Source organism: Strix aluco, chromosome 18 (genome assembly GCF_031877795.1).
Source record: "Strix aluco isolate bStrAlu1 chromosome 18, bStrAlu1.hap1, whole genome shotgun sequence".
NCBI lineage: Eukaryota > Metazoa > Chordata > Aves > Strigiformes > Strigidae > Strix > Strix aluco.
Window position 1 is genome coordinate 12902357 of NC_133948.1, and position 19818 is coordinate 12922174.

A 19818-nucleotide genomic window follows, 5' to 3' on the forward strand; every position below is an offset into this window, starting at 1 on the left:
ATAGCTTGGTATTTTCTCCTTTCAACTTGCAATAAGAGAACCATGCTGTGCTACTGATTTGACTGTACAACTCCCCGCTGACTGCATGGGGACAAAGTGGATGCAAAATTTGTTTATGTTGCATGGCACAGAATTAACAACATTTCACTCAAATAGTTATTACTTGAAAGAAGAGGAACAGTCACATATAAAGGACAAAAGATCCCAAACTCCTCATCCCATCTACTGTCATGCGTTGCAGACATACCTTGGATTCCAGCAGGTTAATATGGAATGCATCGAACTGTTGGATTCAAGAGTCAAAGCTTCCAAAAGCCAGTGTATGGCACACAGTTGTCGGAAAAGATGTTCACTGCAAAGAAGAGAAACAAATGTGTATACTATAAAGTCAGGAAACAGTCAGACTGGCATCATGTTGGCTGAAATAGATACATCTAAGCATTTCCGTAGCAGATTGTTTTCATTGTCCCAGTGAATCCTAGACACCTCTCAAGGTTTTTGCAATGTTGATGCATAACTCTGAATCCTGAAAGCATATTTTTGAATATGAAATTTCCAAGGGACTTATTTTGGTGATGTGCTCAGTGCTTTCATACCTATGAGGACTCCAGCATTTATCCCTTTACGGTAGGGATGCTTATGGTTTTTGGATTCTACAGTAGCTTTTAAGTTTCGCATTTTTGAAAAAGCAGTGTGCGAGTTTAAAATGTTGGACCCATCTTCTTCTGAACTAAGATTATCTTTGGCATTTTAGCTTCTTCCACATGCAAATGTAAATGAAGACTCTTCTGGTGAGCAACTGGGTTAATGAACATAGAACAGAACAGATAGTGAGTATTAGTGACTAATACAAAATATATAGATGTGTACACAGTACACGTACTGTCTTCTCTGTCTCTCTTTCGTAGACCTATTTTTTTTAACTAGGAAAATTCTAATTTTGATAGCCTTTCCTGAAAATGAGCATAATCTTGAAAGCTATACCACATAAGCAAAATTTTACGCAACTTAGTGCCGAGTCAAGAGCAGCAAGGCAAATGATGTGCCTTTGTGTACATATGCACATGCAAACTTTTCAGTAACCCATTAGGGTTCAATCATTTCAAGTTAGAATTGAATGGTTGCTGTTAGTAAAGACAGACTATTTCACCTTAAACTCCTGAAATTCTCAGTACACTACTAGAGCTGCTGTTCAACTGGTAAAAATGTATGTGCTATGGGTCTGTGTTGCTGTGAATTTAGCTTATGTTCTACCAATGAGGACAGGACAAATCTGCCTTCAAATATACCTTTTTGCTCCAGAGGGGCTTGGAATCAAGACACTGGTATAAACTGGAGTGAAAGACCGTAAGGTCATCTTTTTTTTCTTCCCTGATTTCCTCAGGTGGTTGTCTTCTGTTAGAGAATAACTGTGGGAAAGAACAAATACTGAAGTTAAAAAAGGAGTATGTGAAATGAAGAAATTGCCAATAAAACTGTTTATTGTGTTCACATCACCACACTCCCTTTTCTCCTCCTCTCATTAAAAAAAACCCCACGTAGGTGTATTTCTAAATTGTTAATTACTGCATTTATTATCATTTATTAATATTATAAACCTGATATTTATGTTTACCAGGATATATAATTATTATGTCTAATATGTTTACAGTACTTTATAATTTATAATTATAGTATTATTTGTATTTACATATTTATACAACTACTTATTATTAGCAATTAAGCATTTATGTGAAATCAAATCTGGGAGCAGGCAAAAACCCATGACTGATTTGTTTAAGAAAAGATGCTGAGGTACTGCTTACATTCCATTACACTTGTTTTCTGTTGGTATCATGCCAATGGCATCAGTGGGATTATATACACGAGGCCAAAGTTTCAAGATGTGCCTGTAAAATTCTGTTCAATTTTTCCTGGGTTAACATATTGTGTGCACAGAAAACAATAAAGATTAAGTTGAAAAGATTCACCCCAATGAAAAAGCATCTGGAGTACCGGCCAAACCAGCGTTAACAGAAAACTGAGCTCTTTATAGGCTGTGGGCACTGTTTTCTTCACTGTCACAAGCCTGTCTGGCCATTTACACCTGTGCAAAGCATTTATAAAATGCTACCAAGCAAGAAAAGGAAGAGTTTACAGCTGTTTTTCCCAAATGTAAATAACTACCTGCACCTGGTGTTAGACAATGGAGATTCAAGCTTAATGAGAACAGTCAGATATTGTAGCCTTCATATATCGATAATACACAGAAGATAGGAGGTCCACACAGAAAATATAACATGAACATGAACTACTGGCTCATAAATTAGTATAAAACTGAAATGGTACTGGCCATAAAAAATACCTGAGAGGTTAACTGAGGTCTGAGTGGTGTGTGAGTCTTAAAGCTATATGCAGATTTCTTTAGCAGAGACTTCCTAGATGAATGAATGAATGATTCTGGATTAACATTTCCCTTCCAGATCTGAAGCAGTTTGGGGATGCCAGCTTACTGTTGCCTACTATGAACTAGCAAATTGTTGGACCAAGAGTTGAGGAGTGTGCCCCAAACATTCCATTGATACAAATTTTCTAAAGCAAAGCAGCAACTATAAATGGTACATACAACGCTGCCATCTCAGCACTATATTTACGCAGAGATCAACATGTCTATTTTCTTCAGTTAATTAAGAAATGAATAAGCTTACATATTGTTTTATCTAACAAAGGAGATATTTAACAAAGAAATAAGGTGGCAGGTGTTCCTGCTGTCCCAAAAGAAATTTCTTACACAAAACCTCAAGAAGTGGTCTTCTTCATTCAGATAATCTTAGATAAATTGAAACTCCAAATTTGTACTTAGAGATGATCAGGCATGAATTCCACAGACTTTGTTGTTCACAACAATACATCTGTCTCATGCTTCCTCAAATCACACTTTCAATTTTCTCTTCTCTGTAGCCCTAACGAACAACAGAATGCCAGAATAGACAGTGGGACCACGGTACACACATTGACATGTTCGACAGAGTCCATATTCCTGCTAATGAGGAATAACTAAAATTTACTTCTACTTTGCCTACTCTTATGATAAGAAGCTGTTACCCAGTTTAGAGTCCTGATACATTTAAAACAGTTGATAATACAATTAAATGCTACAACTTATATAACAACAGTAAAAAAGTCCCAGTAGAGGTTTAATACTTGCTGTTGTCTTACAGGGAAAGAGAGGAAGCGAGGTGGGAGAGGCCTACATCCAGCACTGGAATCTGTGCATATAAAACCATGCCGTTTCACCCGCTGTGAACGACTGAAGCCAGACAACATCTGTTAAAAAGACACTTTGTGCCCAGCAGTTTAACACTGCTTCAGAGCTTTTCCTGTTCCATGAGGTTCCTACTTTTTGAAGTCAGCACTGTGAAAGCGAGGAGTGAAGTAAGTCTCCACAACAGATTACAATCTGTATTTTGTATCTAGGCTCTCCTGCCCTGACCCCCCTTAAACTGTTTCCCACTGCAGACAAGCACATGTATAACAGCACACAACTGGAACTAACTCGTGCTGGCAGTTCCTGCATGTGTGTAAATCACATCGGACACTTTGAATGAGTAAAGGCACACCTGTCAAAGCCATGCATTTCTTGTTTCACACGTGTTTCATTGTGTACTCCCATCCCACACAACACACCCTGGAGTTGAGAAAATTCTCCATAAAACTCCTCAATTTTGACATCTGTTAAATCTAATGATTCCCCTATTAGAAATGTTGGTAGATGTTACGAGGTCTTTCCTCTAAAAATGAAGTTAAACTCTCAATTAATATTAGTTTTAATACTAGTTTTAAGCAACACATTGAAAATATTACAGGATATCAGGATTACACAAGGAATTTTTGCTAGTGTAGATTTTGATGTTAGTTGTAAGATTTTTTTAATAAATTTTTACAACTGGCAAAAATCTTGGTGCAGATGTAGGATTAAAGTGGCTTTGTCAGTATCCACCCACAAGCCTGGTATACTCTGCACTAGTAAAAGCTTTTTTACTGCTAGGAGAAGCTGTACTTAACTGAAGATAATTTTGCCTATGCAGGTATATCTTCATAAAGGAAAGAGGAATGTCAAATCTTTTTAGGTCAGCCTTGCTGAAGAAAGAAGCCTTTCCTTACAAGAGAAAATAAATTACTTCAATAATCTGAATGGTCACAATAATAAAGGCAATGGTATTTTTCATATCGGTAATAAGTTATCTGTCTGCAATAAGTGTGGATTAGCTGAGCTGTGGGCAGATAGAACAGTTACATATCAAAAAGAATAATAAGCATGGTGTTTACAGAAAGCTTTCAGGGAGGTTCTTATGTATTCAACTTTTTTTTTTTTTTAAATTAAATAATCTTGTTTACCTAAAATGTTCATGTAGCCTTCATTAACCTAGAATCAAAGTGCTTCATAGTGCCATTTAAATAATACAGTTGTAGTTGACTTGTTTAGGTAAGGAGAGAGTTTTAGATAATGCACACAGTAGAAGCTAACATTCCAAAATACTTTGACTCATACTCTGTACCTTTTCTCCTTCCATAACACTATCTCCCAGTAATACTCTATTCCTTTCCCACCTTTTCTAGCTATTCGGCTAGTGACCGTTTAGAATGCTGGATATTAAATGTTACTCTAGTAAATATGACACTTTTCTGTTCAGAAACTCTCAGCCCATCTATGCTACTTGTTTGCTGTTTGGTCTGGGTTTCATATTAACAGGAAAGATTTTATTTCTTATTTTTTAATAATGGTTATATATTGTCCCACTTTATGACTAGGGCATGACTGCATCTCAGATGAGTCTGGAGACTGAGTTTTCCAACTTGAGAGTCAGTTCATGGCAAAAAGGTGAATGAGAGGCAGCTGGTACCTGGGAGCGACAAAAGCCACAACAAACTGATGAGAAAAGGCTGTTAGAAATGGGTAAGCTTTTGATGCAATAAAGTCTCCAGCTCTAGAACAGCTACTCCGTCCTGATGAGCAAATATTTAATTATCACATAGTGAGGGTTGACAAATGTCAGACAACTACATTGTTGCTACAGGCATTAGAGGTGCACTGAAAAGACCAGTGTGAGCCAAAGGACTGAAGACTATCTAATGATCAAATGGAGAGAAAACCTGAAGAAGGTAGTTATAGGTCTGAACTAGGGAAGAAACCCACTCTGCAAGCTAAGCCACTTACTCTGCTAAATGTAATTCTTTTTTATTCTCAATGCTGTGGTCCCACTGTGGGAATAAAAGCATTGCACAAACTCACCAGGTCTCCTCCTTTCCTCCTCAGAGAAGCAGTTCTGAGCTGTCTATAAAACCTCTCCTGAGTTCACTAACCTTCTGCCTACTAAACTTCCTCCTTTTTAAACAGCATCTCAAGCATTTTTCTTCCATGCTTGGTAAGATTACAGCTGCTCACTTACCCAAAATTTTAAGCATTTTCTCTTTCTAGTTCACATAAGTAGTAATATTCTGCCTCAATACCAAGTAATGACAGAAACTGGAAATTGTTGGGTTTTAAAACCACTGCCCTCAGACCACCAAAAGCCCTGTGAGTTGACTTACGTGTTTATTTCTTCCTCTGACTCCTCTTCATCAGAGGAGTATTTGGGTGGCTGGAACTCAGCCCTCCATCTCGTGCCCTGAGCCTGCTGGGCTGCTTTCAGTGTGTTCTTCCTCTCCAGTGATTCTTGATGAAGTATATGAAAGTAATCTCCACCTTGCTTCACAGAATTGATGTGATGCCTGCCAAAAATCATCACAAGTTATCAGTGTTCTAAAGACAAACTATCAAATTGATTAATTTCTCGGTTGCCCACCAACTTAATTTTTAACAGATTTCACATTCTTCTATATTCAGGAGTTCAACATTAGTATTTTCTTCTGCAGTATGATAACAAAGGACAACAATTCCCCAGTATAAGCTGGGAGAACTTTCCCTTATCTCTTTCAGCACCACACAGGTTAACTATCGGATGTCTTGAACTCAGCATCAGTTTGTCTACTACTTGATTTAAAAACTCCCTAATTCTAATTTATAGCAGCCAGTTCACCACTGGGCCCCTCACTGTCTTAAACTCAGCTGTCAGAGCCTGACAGGCACTGCCCTGAAGCTACCTGTTAGCTGCTAAATTCCACTTTCTGTCAGAAGGCTGCATTGTTAGTAACAGGGAAGGTGCCAGTGAAGCCTGTGAGTGAGCTGAAGACAACAGGCAGGGTATTACTGCAAGAGAAGAAAATAAAGAAGAAACCATAATGCACTCCCTGTCGGATGACAACAGGGGTAAAAAGAAGTGAGCTAGGGCAGTGAAAGGGATATGGCACACAATTACTCTACAGCCTTTGATTAAAATGTTAGCAAGAACGTAGCAGCTGAGCCAAGTCAGACAAGCATACTATCCAGACATAGGACACGTCCCTCTAAGTTAATGCGTTGCTGACTTTTGAATCAAGTGTCATCAGGCTGTATTGATTCTTTCAAACACAATCTAGGCTTGAAAGCTGGGCCTCATTTGTTTTACTGACAAGTAATAACTCCCTTTTCTTGCCAGACCTGTATTAAAGCACCTGAAGGTCATATAGGGTGCAAATTTCAGGCATCGAATTCACAGGTTCAAGGGGAACAGTTTACTCCCTCCTTGCTTCCCTTGATGAAAAACCACTTGCACAATTTAATGTCACCAAAACCAAAAACCCAATCCCCAAACCATTATTTTTTAGGTTCAGCAACTATAAATACAAGCCTGAAAACATTTCCAGTTCAGGTAGATAACTTATCTGCTAGATATTTCTACACTAACTCTGGAAAAAGAAGAAAAAAGATAAGAAAATAAGATGTCCCTGATAAGAAATGCTGCATGCTTCAGAAAAACGTAAAGATTTCAGAGTCATGTCAGGCTGGCTTAACATTCTTCTTAAGAACCTAGTATTTTGCAAAACAGACTCCTTTTGGAATCCTAGAAAATGTGTAATGGCCTCAAATTCTTACTTTATGTCCTTTTCCAGTATTTTTCTCTCTTCTTTCTGTCATCTATCAAGATATTTGTATGTAAAACTATTTTTTCCCCTTCACAGTTCTTTCTCTACATTTCTGCTCCCACTAATGTAAAACTTCCTTCCTAAAGAGCAAACCCCCTGCTGTAGCTGTGTATTATAATGCCACAAATAGTGAGCAGTGAGGTTATTACATGAATCAAAGACAAGTGGTAGAGAAAGATAATTATAAACTGAAAGTTCTTTCACACTACCAGCCATAACCAGTATTATTGGAGCAAGACGCATAAATGGCAAGTACAATCAGTATTTTTTCTTAAGGTTAATCTAATATAGAAGACTTTAAGGTGTGTATACCAAAATCAATGATCACTCTCATATACCCATAGGAATAGGAAATGTTATGCACACTTGTGAATGAACATTTTTTGTCTGTGACTTCCTTGAACTCTCAGGTATTACAAAAAGTAGCTCTACAGTCTCCAAGTATGGAAAAAGAAATAAAATAGAATTAACAGAAATGTAACATATAAAAAAAGCTGTAATAACTACCTGATTTAAATAAAAAAATCCTCATCCTCTCATAACTCCATATAATTATTTCTGGGATATTTATGAATGACCCTAAAGGTTCATGGACTCTTGTCAGCCAAACAGTAAAATAAATCCAAACTGAAGATACAGAGGTGACCAATGTACTTTTCTACACTGTAGATTTACAGTATATTGCTGGAATAGGACATCAAATATTTCTTCACTTAAATTCTGGCAACACAATACCCTGTTTATACAATAACTTAATAAATTTAGCTGGGCTGTCTATTTGACAAGTAGGTGAGAATCGTTCATTAAAATGCAAATATGATAAGAGATGAAATTTGGAATACATTTATTAAAGTAATTGAGCTTCAGTCAACTGTAGTCACAACACAGATTTTCAACTGCTGTTCAGAAAAAAGGATTTGTCTTTTTTTAAGTTAATATCTTTATCAGCACAAAAATTAAAAGAGTTTCCTGAGCAAAAATAATGTACCATGGAATACTTCAAGTTTTCTCTACAGGAATATACTATTATAGATAAGGGTCAGTGACATGTGCAAAGGAGTGACCCAGTAGTGTACTACAGTACAGAAACAAGAGTATTTTTAGTGCTTGGTGTAAGTACGTTCTTATTAAATTACTCTTTAAATCCTTTAGGGACTCAAGGTCATCAGTTAACTGTAATACACGGCCATTAAAGTATTGGGAAATTGAACTTTTACTGCTAAGATTTGATATTCTTGGTGCCTGCCTTTGAGTAAGAAATGACTCACAAAAATAAGAGGAAATCATAAATTTGTCTTAATTATAATTTAGGTGCTAGAAAAGCATTAAGAAGCTATGATAATAATGTCAGAAATGTTTCTATCAGGGTAAAGACAAGCTAGATATTTACCAGGTTTTTTTAACTTCTGTTTAGATATATCTAATTCAAAGGAATCATACCAAGGATGTATTTGTCCCAGAAGATCAAATCTTACAGTTAACAACCTCACACCTACTTTGTCCATAAACAAATTCAGTGGGAGATGGTGTACTAAAGGAGTGACATGCACTCCTGAACATGGGATGCCAAATCCTAGCTCAGGTAAGCTGGTATAACTCCAGCCTGAACAGAGCTGCTAGAAAGATGGGTAGAAGTCTGCACACCCACGTGGCTGCCCCTCTGCTAACAACTGTATTTAATGCAGCGGGTGGTGTTACCGGGGTGCTTCAGTCTCATTAACTCTTCCTGCTAATCTCCCTCTGTCCCATTCCTTGAGGTGCAAAGTAGCAGCAGTCTATACCAGCTTGATTCTCTGCTGAACCTTATATTATGATCATGGCGAACAAAACCTGTGAGCTGTAAAATAACTATGTATCTATCAACCAATTTAGCTACATACAATATTTCTCTGGTCATGGAAATTGTCAGCCACTGTTTCATAAAATGGCTTATTCAAGTTTCTTACCTTAATGGATACAGCCTTTACATCAATAAAGCTAATGACAGAACATTTCCTGCTCCAGATGCTACATATAAAGTATTTAGCCTTTTCCAGAGGCTTATAATCAATTGCAAATATAAGTGAAACCAATGTGGCATTGCTCTGAAAGCCACCGAGCACAGGCTTTCTAAATGCCATTTCCTATATTTTCATAAAAGCATTTCAATCTGCATCTACAACTCCCTACTGGACCAGTAAAAGCCCCTCTTTGGGCACAAGGCCAGACCCTGCTGAGGGTACTGCAAGGTGAGTATCAGCTGGGCTCCGCCTAACTTGTTGCACTAGTGACAAACTGAATATGAGCGAAGGCTTCCCAGGTGAAAAGCAAGTGCTATTTTATGCACACTGCCACTTAAAAGCATTCTGAGTAAAAATTTTCTATAGCAGAAAAAATAATACAAACAACAATCCATTTCTGGATAAAATAAAGCACAGGAAACTTTGAAACCACAGTTAAACACAGCTAAACTGTATTCTGAACATTGCAGACTCAAACCATGGATTAAAACCCAGTGTAATTCTTCTAAATGAACGCTTAGCATTAGTTGCAGCCATGCCATCATGAGCTGTGATCCCATCACAAATCTCAAATGAGGCTGATGAGTATTTGGATCCTGAAGCATTCAAAGAAATATCCACTGAAGGAAGTGGTGAGAGCAGCGAGCTTGCTTCATTTGGATTAAACTTGAAATCTATGCCCTTAGCTAGTTTTAGGGGGCACTTTGGTACTGGAGGGTCTGTCTTTTTGAACATATAATAAAATGGAAGTTCTGACAACCTGAAGTTATTACAGATCCTATGGTAATCTCTGCAGGAGGGCAAGCATTACCACCTGCATTCTCATCAGATTTTAATTGATAAAATGTCACCGTCCTTGCTGCTGTTTCAGTTGGAATAGGACACTTTTTTATCACTCCACTCCCCCAAAATACTATGTTGTGTGTATGTGCACATCAGACAACACACATCAGACTCCATTTGAGCTATTGCTGCATTCTAATAGCTGTAGTAATTCTTATATGTCCCTTAACTTTCTGACAAGGTGCTGCAACACCTAAATACCTAATAATTGTAAAACAGTAGGAAACGGCACGATAAAAGAAAATCCATATGCACACAGCACTTTTCTTATTTACAAAGCACACACAGAACAATAGGAGAGCAAACTCTGCATTTCTTGTAAATTGTCAACAGCAATACTGATTTATACCAGTGGAGAATCTGTTCCATTCTCTTATCACTAAATACTGGAGCTGCTGATTATTTCACTCAGTTCTTTAGTGCCTTACATTCAGTGTTGTAATCTATGCCAGTATGTCCCAAATTTATTTACATAAAGACTGCTTCACACCTTTCCTGAGGGATCTAAGGCAGTTTCATTGTAAATGAGAATTAGTACATTGTTCACTTAAAACATACTCAGTGAGTTATTACAGGGTTACACTACCCACCTGCTGAAATTACCGAAAGCTGTGGAGTTAGGTTTACATGGTGGTGAACCTGAGCTAGCAAGTCCTACTATTGAGCTCTGCGTTCGGGTCATACCCTGAAAGCTTTTCTTGAAAAAGCTTGCAACTATTCACAATTAACATGTAGATACTAATGTAAATTAGTTATGAATTCTGGTTTGGTAGTGCTTACAGCCGAGTTAGAGATGCAAACATATACACGAGGCAATGGAGAGTCACGAACACACTGGTTACTACTATTTAATGGTTCAGTAATAACACAGTAAGAACCAAATGGGTAAATACTCATACATCTAGTCTTAGAAGACCAGATGATAATGACATTAAAATATATTAAATGTAGTTACTAACCCACAGAAACTCAGACATATGTCATCGAGCATTTACCATACTGAACCATTAACCATTCTGGCAAGGAACTAAAGTAGCACCATAACAACATCTGTCTTGAGTAGTTGAAGACATACAAACAATCTGGAATACCCACATTATTTCAGATGTAGATTCCCATTTTATTCTCCTGCAGATGAGTACAATATTCTCTACTCAAATGTCTCTGTTTAAAAACCAAAACCAGGATATGCATAATGGAAAGATGCATATTATCACATGAAAATCTGACCATAAAATAAAGTCCAGAAACAAGTGAAGTTAAAATAAGACATGAGTGAATTTGTGGTATGTTCACAGAAGGTTGTACAACAGGAAATAAGGATCTTCAATAGTCAAAACAACACCCCACACTTTTATAGTAGATATCACTAGGTGAATGTATTAATGTATTATTGCATATTTAAAGATGTCTCAGAGTGGTTTTCAATTAACTACAAAGACATTAAAATACAGAAGATGCTGCTTCCATTATGAAATGAGACATAACCTCTACTTTGAAAATGAGGAGAGGTTCTCTAACATTGAGAAGCACAAACATATTTGGCTATCTGGAGGTACAAAGAACAACATACCAAAAAAATTGGCTTATTTTTAGTTGGAAATGTGTTCTCAACCTAGAAAGAATGGAGGGCAGCAATTTCTCTTTTAAGAAGTCTCAGACACAAGAATGGGCACACGCACCCAACCGTCTACTTGTGCCCTGCTGTAACTCCCATTCCTGTTGATCTTCATACAAAAGTTTTCTTTGGGGGTAGGCACATTTAGGTTTCCAGCTCTTGGTGTCTCTGGAGAAGTACATAAACAAAGGTGAGTGGGGGAAGTACTTCCAGAGCAGCACAGAGAAGACAGCTTTGTACTGATAAAGGGCAGAGAAAGATATCTGTGAGATTTCAAGGCTTTGCTTTAAATTCTTCTCCAAAAAGCTGTGGGGAAACTATTACTAGAACTTCAAGAGAAAAATTCATCTGGAGATTTCTGGGCTTTCCATTTTTTTTTGCTGTAAGAATGTACAATAACAACTTTATATTCATATTACTGACAAAAACTCACTGTTTGAGTGGAACTTCACTGAGGACCCTGATCCTCTATCAGGAAACACTGCTGATTCAAGATTTTTCACGTGAAAGTAGAAACCACTCCTCACGATCTAGTGTCTTGCCATACCACACAAAGATATTTACAGAACAATGACATATTACTACTAAATAATGGAAACCCCATTTTAAGTGTTAGCTTTGTTCAAACACTCAGTGACAATGTGTCACTTTGTACCATAATACATGGGATTAGACCACTGTATTTAGACAGATAGTAAAATCTAATAAGCAATGAACTAGTTTCACTTATGAAACTTCACACATAAACAAACATATTTTTGCACAAAAGAAAAGGAGATTGAGACTCAAATGAACAGCCTGGAAAGGCAGAAATGTTGATGGGAACAGCAGTCTTTCCAGTGATTGATGATAGAGGTAATGATTCATACATCCATACACTTAAATGGTTGTCTTTGCCCATGACTGCTGTCTAATTAATGTGAGCCATCATTCATGTAAAAGAAAGTTTTTGCCTCTGGAAAAAAAAAAAAAAAAATGCTGGAAGCTGCCAGAAGTGACAGTGCTAGAAACATGCCAATTAGAGTGATTTCTGCCAAGCAGCAAAAGGGCATAAAACACTGGTTTCCAAGCAACTGACATTATGAAGTATAAATACATTGGAAACTAATATCAGCAGATAAACATTTCACCTTCTCAGTATTGTCTCAGTCTCTCCTTTGCTTCTTAACTCTACGTTGCCTCTCCTCCCTGCTTTTACAGACTCCACTGTATCTTCCAGTAAACCATATGAATTAAGGAATGACAATTTATCATAATCTCTACACACTAACATCATCTTTATCTGCATATATTAGAATAGGATCGTATAGATTCACAGGTAACAACAGACAAGGTCGTAACCAAAACCCCCAAACCAACATATTTCTTGCCATTTAAAATCTTCCAGTAGTAGCTGCCACTTCAATCACAAAATGTAAACAGTTTTGTATTAAAGTCAGCTACACAGCCACTAGCAGGAAAAGAAGTAGGAGAAACTGCTCTTTGGGTAACAGTCAGTCTAACTGTTGTTGCAGGCATAAAGAATGCATTAGTAGAGGCTGGGCTTTCTGCATGCAGAGTGACTTTTTTAGAGATCTGCCTTCAGGAAACTTGAACCATTTTAAAGAGTCATCCAGTTTCTAATTTAAAACATAAAAAGCAGCCAGTTGAATACTGTTAAACTGCCAGCAGTTTGACATTTAGTTTTATTTAACTAGCACAGCACAGCGAGACAGATGCATGGGAGCCATTTTCTTAAACGATGGGAAACGCAGTGCAGAGGTTTAGCACGCTCTTTTTCCAAGTAAAGGCTTGACCTGCTCATGGAATGGCATGGACTCTTCCCCTCTGAGCTTGCAGCTCAGAGCTCTGGACTCCTAGACATCACTGGCTGAGGATGACCACAACTTGTCATTTTTACACAGGCACCTATGCTTAGATGACAGTCACTGCACGGTTTCCAGTTCCTATCACCTTTCCTACCTTCCTTTCGCACAAAAAAAGTATTTTCAGCTAGTCTCATTTGAAACAACATGCTTATTTTTAAGCACTATTTTTTGTGGTGATGTTTAACAGGAGTATTTCCAGTACACTTGCATCATCTCAGTGGGCTGAGTTAGTCTACAGAAACGATTTACAGCAACCTGCTCTTATTATGGATTAACAACTACAAGCTTCCAATACTTTGGTGATCTCTTTTGCTGTGTAACTGTTCCTACATCTTTCTACAACTTATTAGTTATAAAGACTTTTACTTTCTTGGTTCTCATACAACACATCCTCATGCAAGTCTGGCTTCCTTAACATTATTTCTGGATCACAGTTACAGATGTCATTGGAAAAAAGCAAGAAAGGGTCTCCCTCAGAGCTAAATGCCATTTCAAAAGGGCTGTGCTTCTTGAGTTTGCTTTGTTTTAGTAAGAATAGCAATAGAAATGAAAACATAACTCTTAGCTCAAAGCTAAAGATATTTGAATGCTCAAGGACAAAGGTGTCTTTTCTGCCATACTGTATTCCACCCACTGAATCTGACGTTGGGAAATACTTAATCAAGTAAGTCAGAGCTACTTTGTGTCTACATGGGCAATCTCCACTGGAAGTAAGATATATTGATCTACAAAGGAAGATGAATGATCATTATCTACAGATTTCCCAAATGGTTTTTCATTTTATGCTGCACAAAGATAAAAGCAAATTCCTTCCTACATTTTAATGCTGTGTTGAGGTAAAATGATATCTGAGAGCTGACAGGTGTCTCCCTAAAGTGACTGGGTACAACTCATCAGTAGGGAAGAGCTGGTACAACTTTCTACTTGGGACCAGTGACTGACAGTTTTGAAAGATAAGTAGTTTGAGCAACCCCTGCGTTCTGTCATCATCCTCTTTTATATCATGATGAGGACTCAAGAAAGTATAAGAGAATATTACTGAGAGGAGGTATGAGGTCATAATTATAAGGTATATCTTCAGTTTAATTATGCTTTTAATGTGTAAGGTAGAATATTAAAGCTTTATGAATGCAGCTAAGTCTGTTCTGGTAATGACTCTTCAAACATTTTTGAGATAACTTAAAAATTCATACCGCTGTGCCATGTCACTGTGATCATTAAAAAACTTCCTCACGGTTTGTTCCATTATACTCTTTCACACAAACAAGCTGCAAGATCACAGGCACTACTTCCTGTGAATATGTATCAATTAACGTCCAATTAAGACAACTGCTGTGTGTTCCTTTTCAATCAGGAGGAGGAAAAGCAGCAAAACCTAAATCCACAAAAGGTCATTTGTATTCACTGACTCCCTGTAGTATGTATTAGCATGCTGCTCCGCTAGCCTGACTGCTTTAGTTGAAATTAAAAGTTGCCACCCTGGAGAAGAAAACTCCAGTTTTCTTCTTTCTTTCTTGCATTTTCCATTCTGATTCTTTTTTCTAAAATAGCTCCTTTTCTGTAGTCTGAAATTGTTACTAAGAAGTATTGCTGACATGTCCTTTGGTCCAAACCAGCAGTGCACTTGAAATTACCTCTTCCCGCAACTTCGTATCTCATCATTTGGTTAAAAAGTCTGTAGGTTTGATTTCTTTGCTCTTCTTACTGTTCTTCTTTCTCTGTGCAGATTTAGTCAAAGTAACACTGTGCAAACACTCAAGATGAATGGCTAGCACATTGTCACTGTTAGAAGGTCATACAATGACACTCAAAGATTATTTCCAGACTTATGCCACACAATAAAAATTTAAAAATCAGTTAATGTATACCTTTGATTTCCAGATATGAAGTCTATTGGATATTTTTCTGCATACTGGGTTACTTGGCTACTGTAATTTCAGAAAGCATTAGAGAAGGTGAGTTCCTATTTCAGAAATCGGTTTGCCTGACTTTTCTCAAGCAAATTTCTCCATAGCCATTATAGCTTATATCATACTTCACTTCTTAAATAATATAAAATATGTGGGATTCATGATTTAATTGCCACAGTAAATAGAATAAATTATATTAGGTGTGTTACAGGATCCCTACGAGGATTAAAATGTAAAAAATGTGTGGTATTACATGATATGAGAGGCAAACTTCATTTGAGCATATATTCAGACAACAGTGCTTTCTAGAAACTAGTATTAAAGTGACCATTGCCTACACAAGAGCAAAAAGGCACATTTCTCCTGAATGTACTAAGCAGCTTTGACTACATCCTGACCATACTAAACTTCTGATCTTCAAAACAAATGTGTGTAAATGCATCATTTACTGTTGAGTAAATACAAAAAGTAAATATACATTTATTTGTGTGGTAGCACAAGATTTAGTATTCCCTTACTTCACCTTCCATCTGCTTCAACTGTCATGGAAAACTTGTGGTGAGGAATGTTTCCACCCAGGCATTTGAAATCACATGAAGCTAGTTTGGAATGCAACTGTGAATTAAGTTTATGGGACTAGAAGATGGTAGTGTTGGAGATGCTTTAATAGGTAGGTATTGTCTTACTTATCAGCACTTCAAACTCTGCTTGGGATAAAGCAGAGTTGGGTTCTTTCCATCTTTCACATCAGCAGTAAAAAGGATTCTGCAAGCCAAATTAAATATTTAACAACAATTGCACAACAGCACATCTGCAGGTGTGGTGCAGGTACAACTGATCGGCACATAATAGACAATTCTGTAGATAATGTACATAAAGAAATATAATCTTGTTTGTCCCTTTAGCTGTATTGGCTTCTGGAGGTGAGAAGAGATGAAAGAAAAAAACCTGGGGGTTTAATCACTCAGAGAAAAGATATGACATCGCAACACATTAGGATCAAATCTATTCACATCATTAAAAATCTACATTTAACATAATTTTGCAGATTGCATTACCATTAAAAATTCAGTGGAAGGCAAATCTGCATTTACCATAATGTGGTACTGGAAACGTAAATGTCTTCAGTTAAAAGCAGGCTAGACTAAACACTTCATCTGTTATAGGAAACAACTGCACTCACCCAGAGTAATGGGCTGGCTCTCTTAAGAAGTCTTTCCCTGGAGCTTCTAATTTAGTAGGCCAGTTTTGAAAATAAAAATAAAAGAGAAACAGAGGCATCACTGAAGTCTAGAATAAGTAAGGCATTTATGTACCTGAGACACTCAAGTTCCAATTGTAGCTGTCCCAGTGATAATTAATCTTACATCCCCAATTTGACTTTCATAATTTACTTATGAGAGTAATAATATTTATCCACCTAATGCCTAGCAGTGCTGCAGAGACTAATTAGACAATGCTTGCATGTACTTGAGTGCCAAGTATTGTAAGATTTATCATACTAACATCCCTAACAGCATAAGATATTGGTAATAAGATTAAAAATTTTAAAAATAATTTAAATGGGAATGGTAAGGAAAAATATGCCCTATATGTAAAAGAAAAATAATTGGTTTTGCTTTCAGTAACAAAAGCAATCCTCATTCACACTCTGCCATCCATATCAATTCAAAACTATGTATTTCTGCAGTGAGTTTAGTTCAGATACATTGCCTAAAATTTACAATTTACTTGACACAGCTGCAGAGGGGTCAAGTGATTTGCACGAAGGTACATAAAAAGTTAGCTGCTAGCCAAGAGTTAGGATCAGTACCTTGACACTTCATTTGTTCAAACTGTAAATTGCAATGAAATGAGTTTCCAGCTTGCTTCATCCAAATGCCTAGAAAATCAATTTGCTAAGGTTTTAAAAATCAAACCTTTCAGTACCAAAGGTGATGGTAATTTTCATCCCACAGAACACTTGCAAGTATTTTTTGTCCTATACATTTAAAAATAAAGAACGTAAAGAAACCAAAAGCAAGCTCCAAGCACCTGCAACTCGTATATCAAGAAGTAAACTGATCTTTGGCAGGTTATCATCAAAAGAACTTTAACTTGACCTCAAGGAGATAATCCCACTGAAATTTAGCAACAAACAATGAATGCAGGCAGTCAAACGTAACTAACAGTGCATTTATGGCAAAACCAAGTCATGCTTCGGCTTATCCAACCTTCAAAGTACCCAGCATTTATTATTTTGTTTATGTTTTATTACTATTTTCGGCCAAGTTTATCAAGTCAAAATTCACTAAAAGTGAATTAACAAAGCAAATAATAAAAATAATTGAGGGCAGAGAAGGACAAAGGGAAAGAATACAAAATTTAATGTTACTCATGAGTAACTAGTATAAAATTTAGAAATTGCTCTGATGTAAAAATTTGGGAATATTTAAAAATGCTACATTATTGTGAAATGTAAATTTCTGATTCCTCTACAGTACTACATGCAAAGAAACTACTTTTCTCTAACTTCTTTGAGTTTTATGCAGTTACAATCTCAGGCAGACAATGCAAGAGCCTAAATTGTCTTCAATATGTTATACTAATATAGTATCATGAGTTCTCTTGACTGCCATATTTGCTTAGATTTAACCTAATTATTACATTTTTATATAGATGTCTGTCTTATTGCTGCTTGCTTTAATTCAATTATTTTTATCAAGTAAACACTCTTCAAAGACTTAAAGTCTAGAAACCTTATAAACACTTGTGTGATCTGTACCCTGCTGGGGCTGGCAGTGGTAATTTGTCAGTTTTATTTGCAGCAGGCTGTAACTAAACCTTGCCAGATGTAAATCATCTTTTTGTACTACTGCTTGCTGTTTCAGTTGCAAATGAATCCCATTTCTTAGCTTAACACTCACATCAAGAAAGCTAGAAGGTTCTAGGAAAATTTAGAAAACCCTAGAGTCACCTACTACAACACTTATTATGCAGTTTAGCAGCTGTTTAAGTTAATACTGAGCAAATAGAGTGAATGGTCTCTGTAGGCAAGTTTGGAGTGCAATCAGAATGTGTGATTGCAACAGAAAAGCATATTGAAGCCTCAATCTTGTCAATTTATGCACCACCTGCAGTGACAATGGTGAAACATGGGTGACAACACAGCCTAAGTACATTGAAGATTATGAGTGCCTAAATGGGACAGTAGTCTTTGCTGAAGTCTTTTCCCAATAGGTCTTCCTGGGTTTTGTTGTGTTTTTTTTTTTTTTCCCAAATGAGACCATAAGAAACGCCCTGCTGGGACAGAAGTTTATTGTGTCTAGTGGCAACAGAAGATACTTTCTAGGAAAAGCATGCACACTGAGCTACTTTCTGTGGTCAGTCCCATAAAATAATGGTTGCTGCCCAAACTCAGCTGGCTAAAAGGTATATAGGACCCCAAATCCATATCCTATTGTTACAGCTCACTACCCATCATATAAGGGGCACAAAAATCTATTCCTTCCATGTCAGCATCTTCCTGAGACTCAAGTTGGTATATCCCAAATCAGTCTCTGCAGGTATTTCTGTAATAGTGGTAGATATTTTCATTATTATTTTCCATCACATAATGGACATTGCTCATTTTTGACTATTTTATTAGCAAATCTTGGCACAGCACTGTGTCATGCAAAAGAAGTAACAAGCAAGTTTATAAAGAACACTAAAACCATATAGTATTAACATAGACAGAGCTATCAAACAAATCATTCCTCGTACAGCACTGACAATATTTTGAGTATATACAAAGCCTACAAAAGAAGAATTGCAAAACATCTTTTCTAAGCTGTTAGCACAGTTGATTATTTTGCTTATAATCCAGCTGCTGCCTCTGCAGAACCAAAGTTTCCTTTAGCCTTGACTGGCCAATTTCTGTGTGCTCTGGATTCCCTTACCTGGAGTGAGCTAGAGCTTTGCTAAGAGTCCTCAGCTCCTTTCCTGTTTCTCTAAACGGGGAGAGCCTCTTCACTGGTTCCAGAGGATCAGACTGAAAGTGATCAAACTGAAAAGAAATATTATTGTGTTAATTAAGAAGAGCTTAGCATAAAGAAGGTATGTGCAGTCTCATGGTTCAGTTTTAATCACCAAATATTTTCTGAGATGATCATCATCTGGGACAGCACTGTGTCATTTCATAAGCATGTAAACAAGCTTCATATGATACCGCTGTGCATGTCCGTGTGTACATGTGTTCCAACAGCTTTTAACTCATTAGCTGACTTCAAGTTTGACAGAGATCTTACAGGCAGTTAAGCACCCACAAGCTTCATTAAACAATGAGGCAGGAAGAAGAGATTGTTCAATGGCCTAGACTTAAGGAATGACTGCTATGAGTGCTTACGCATTAACAAACTACAAAAAGCATGCATGGGAGAGAAATCTTTTAGAAGTCCCAACCCAGAAAAAATTTCAGACTCAAAGCAAGGAGGTTGATGTTCATAAAAACTAAAAGAATACGAAAAGCTCCACAGACAGAGCTGGTTTTGGAGCACAGAACATAATGGTTTTAT

General features: G+C 37.0%; 1 protein-coding gene across 1 annotated transcript in view; it reads right to left on the reverse strand.

Moving 5' to 3' along the window:
- Positions 1–19818, reverse strand: part of CCDC60 (coiled-coil domain containing 60) — a 64293-nt gene that overhangs the window by 16039 nt on the left and 28436 nt on the right. Inside the window, exons 3-6 of the mRNA XM_074843933.1 lie at positions 19204–19310; positions 5572–5751; positions 1290–1409; positions 248–352 (exon numbers count right to left, since the gene is read on the reverse strand). Coding sequence (XP_074700034.1) covers positions 248–352; positions 1290–1409; positions 5572–5751; positions 19204–19310 — 512 coding nt within the window. The remainder of the gene's footprint in view (positions 1–247; positions 353–1289; positions 1410–5571; positions 5752–19203; positions 19311–19818) is intronic.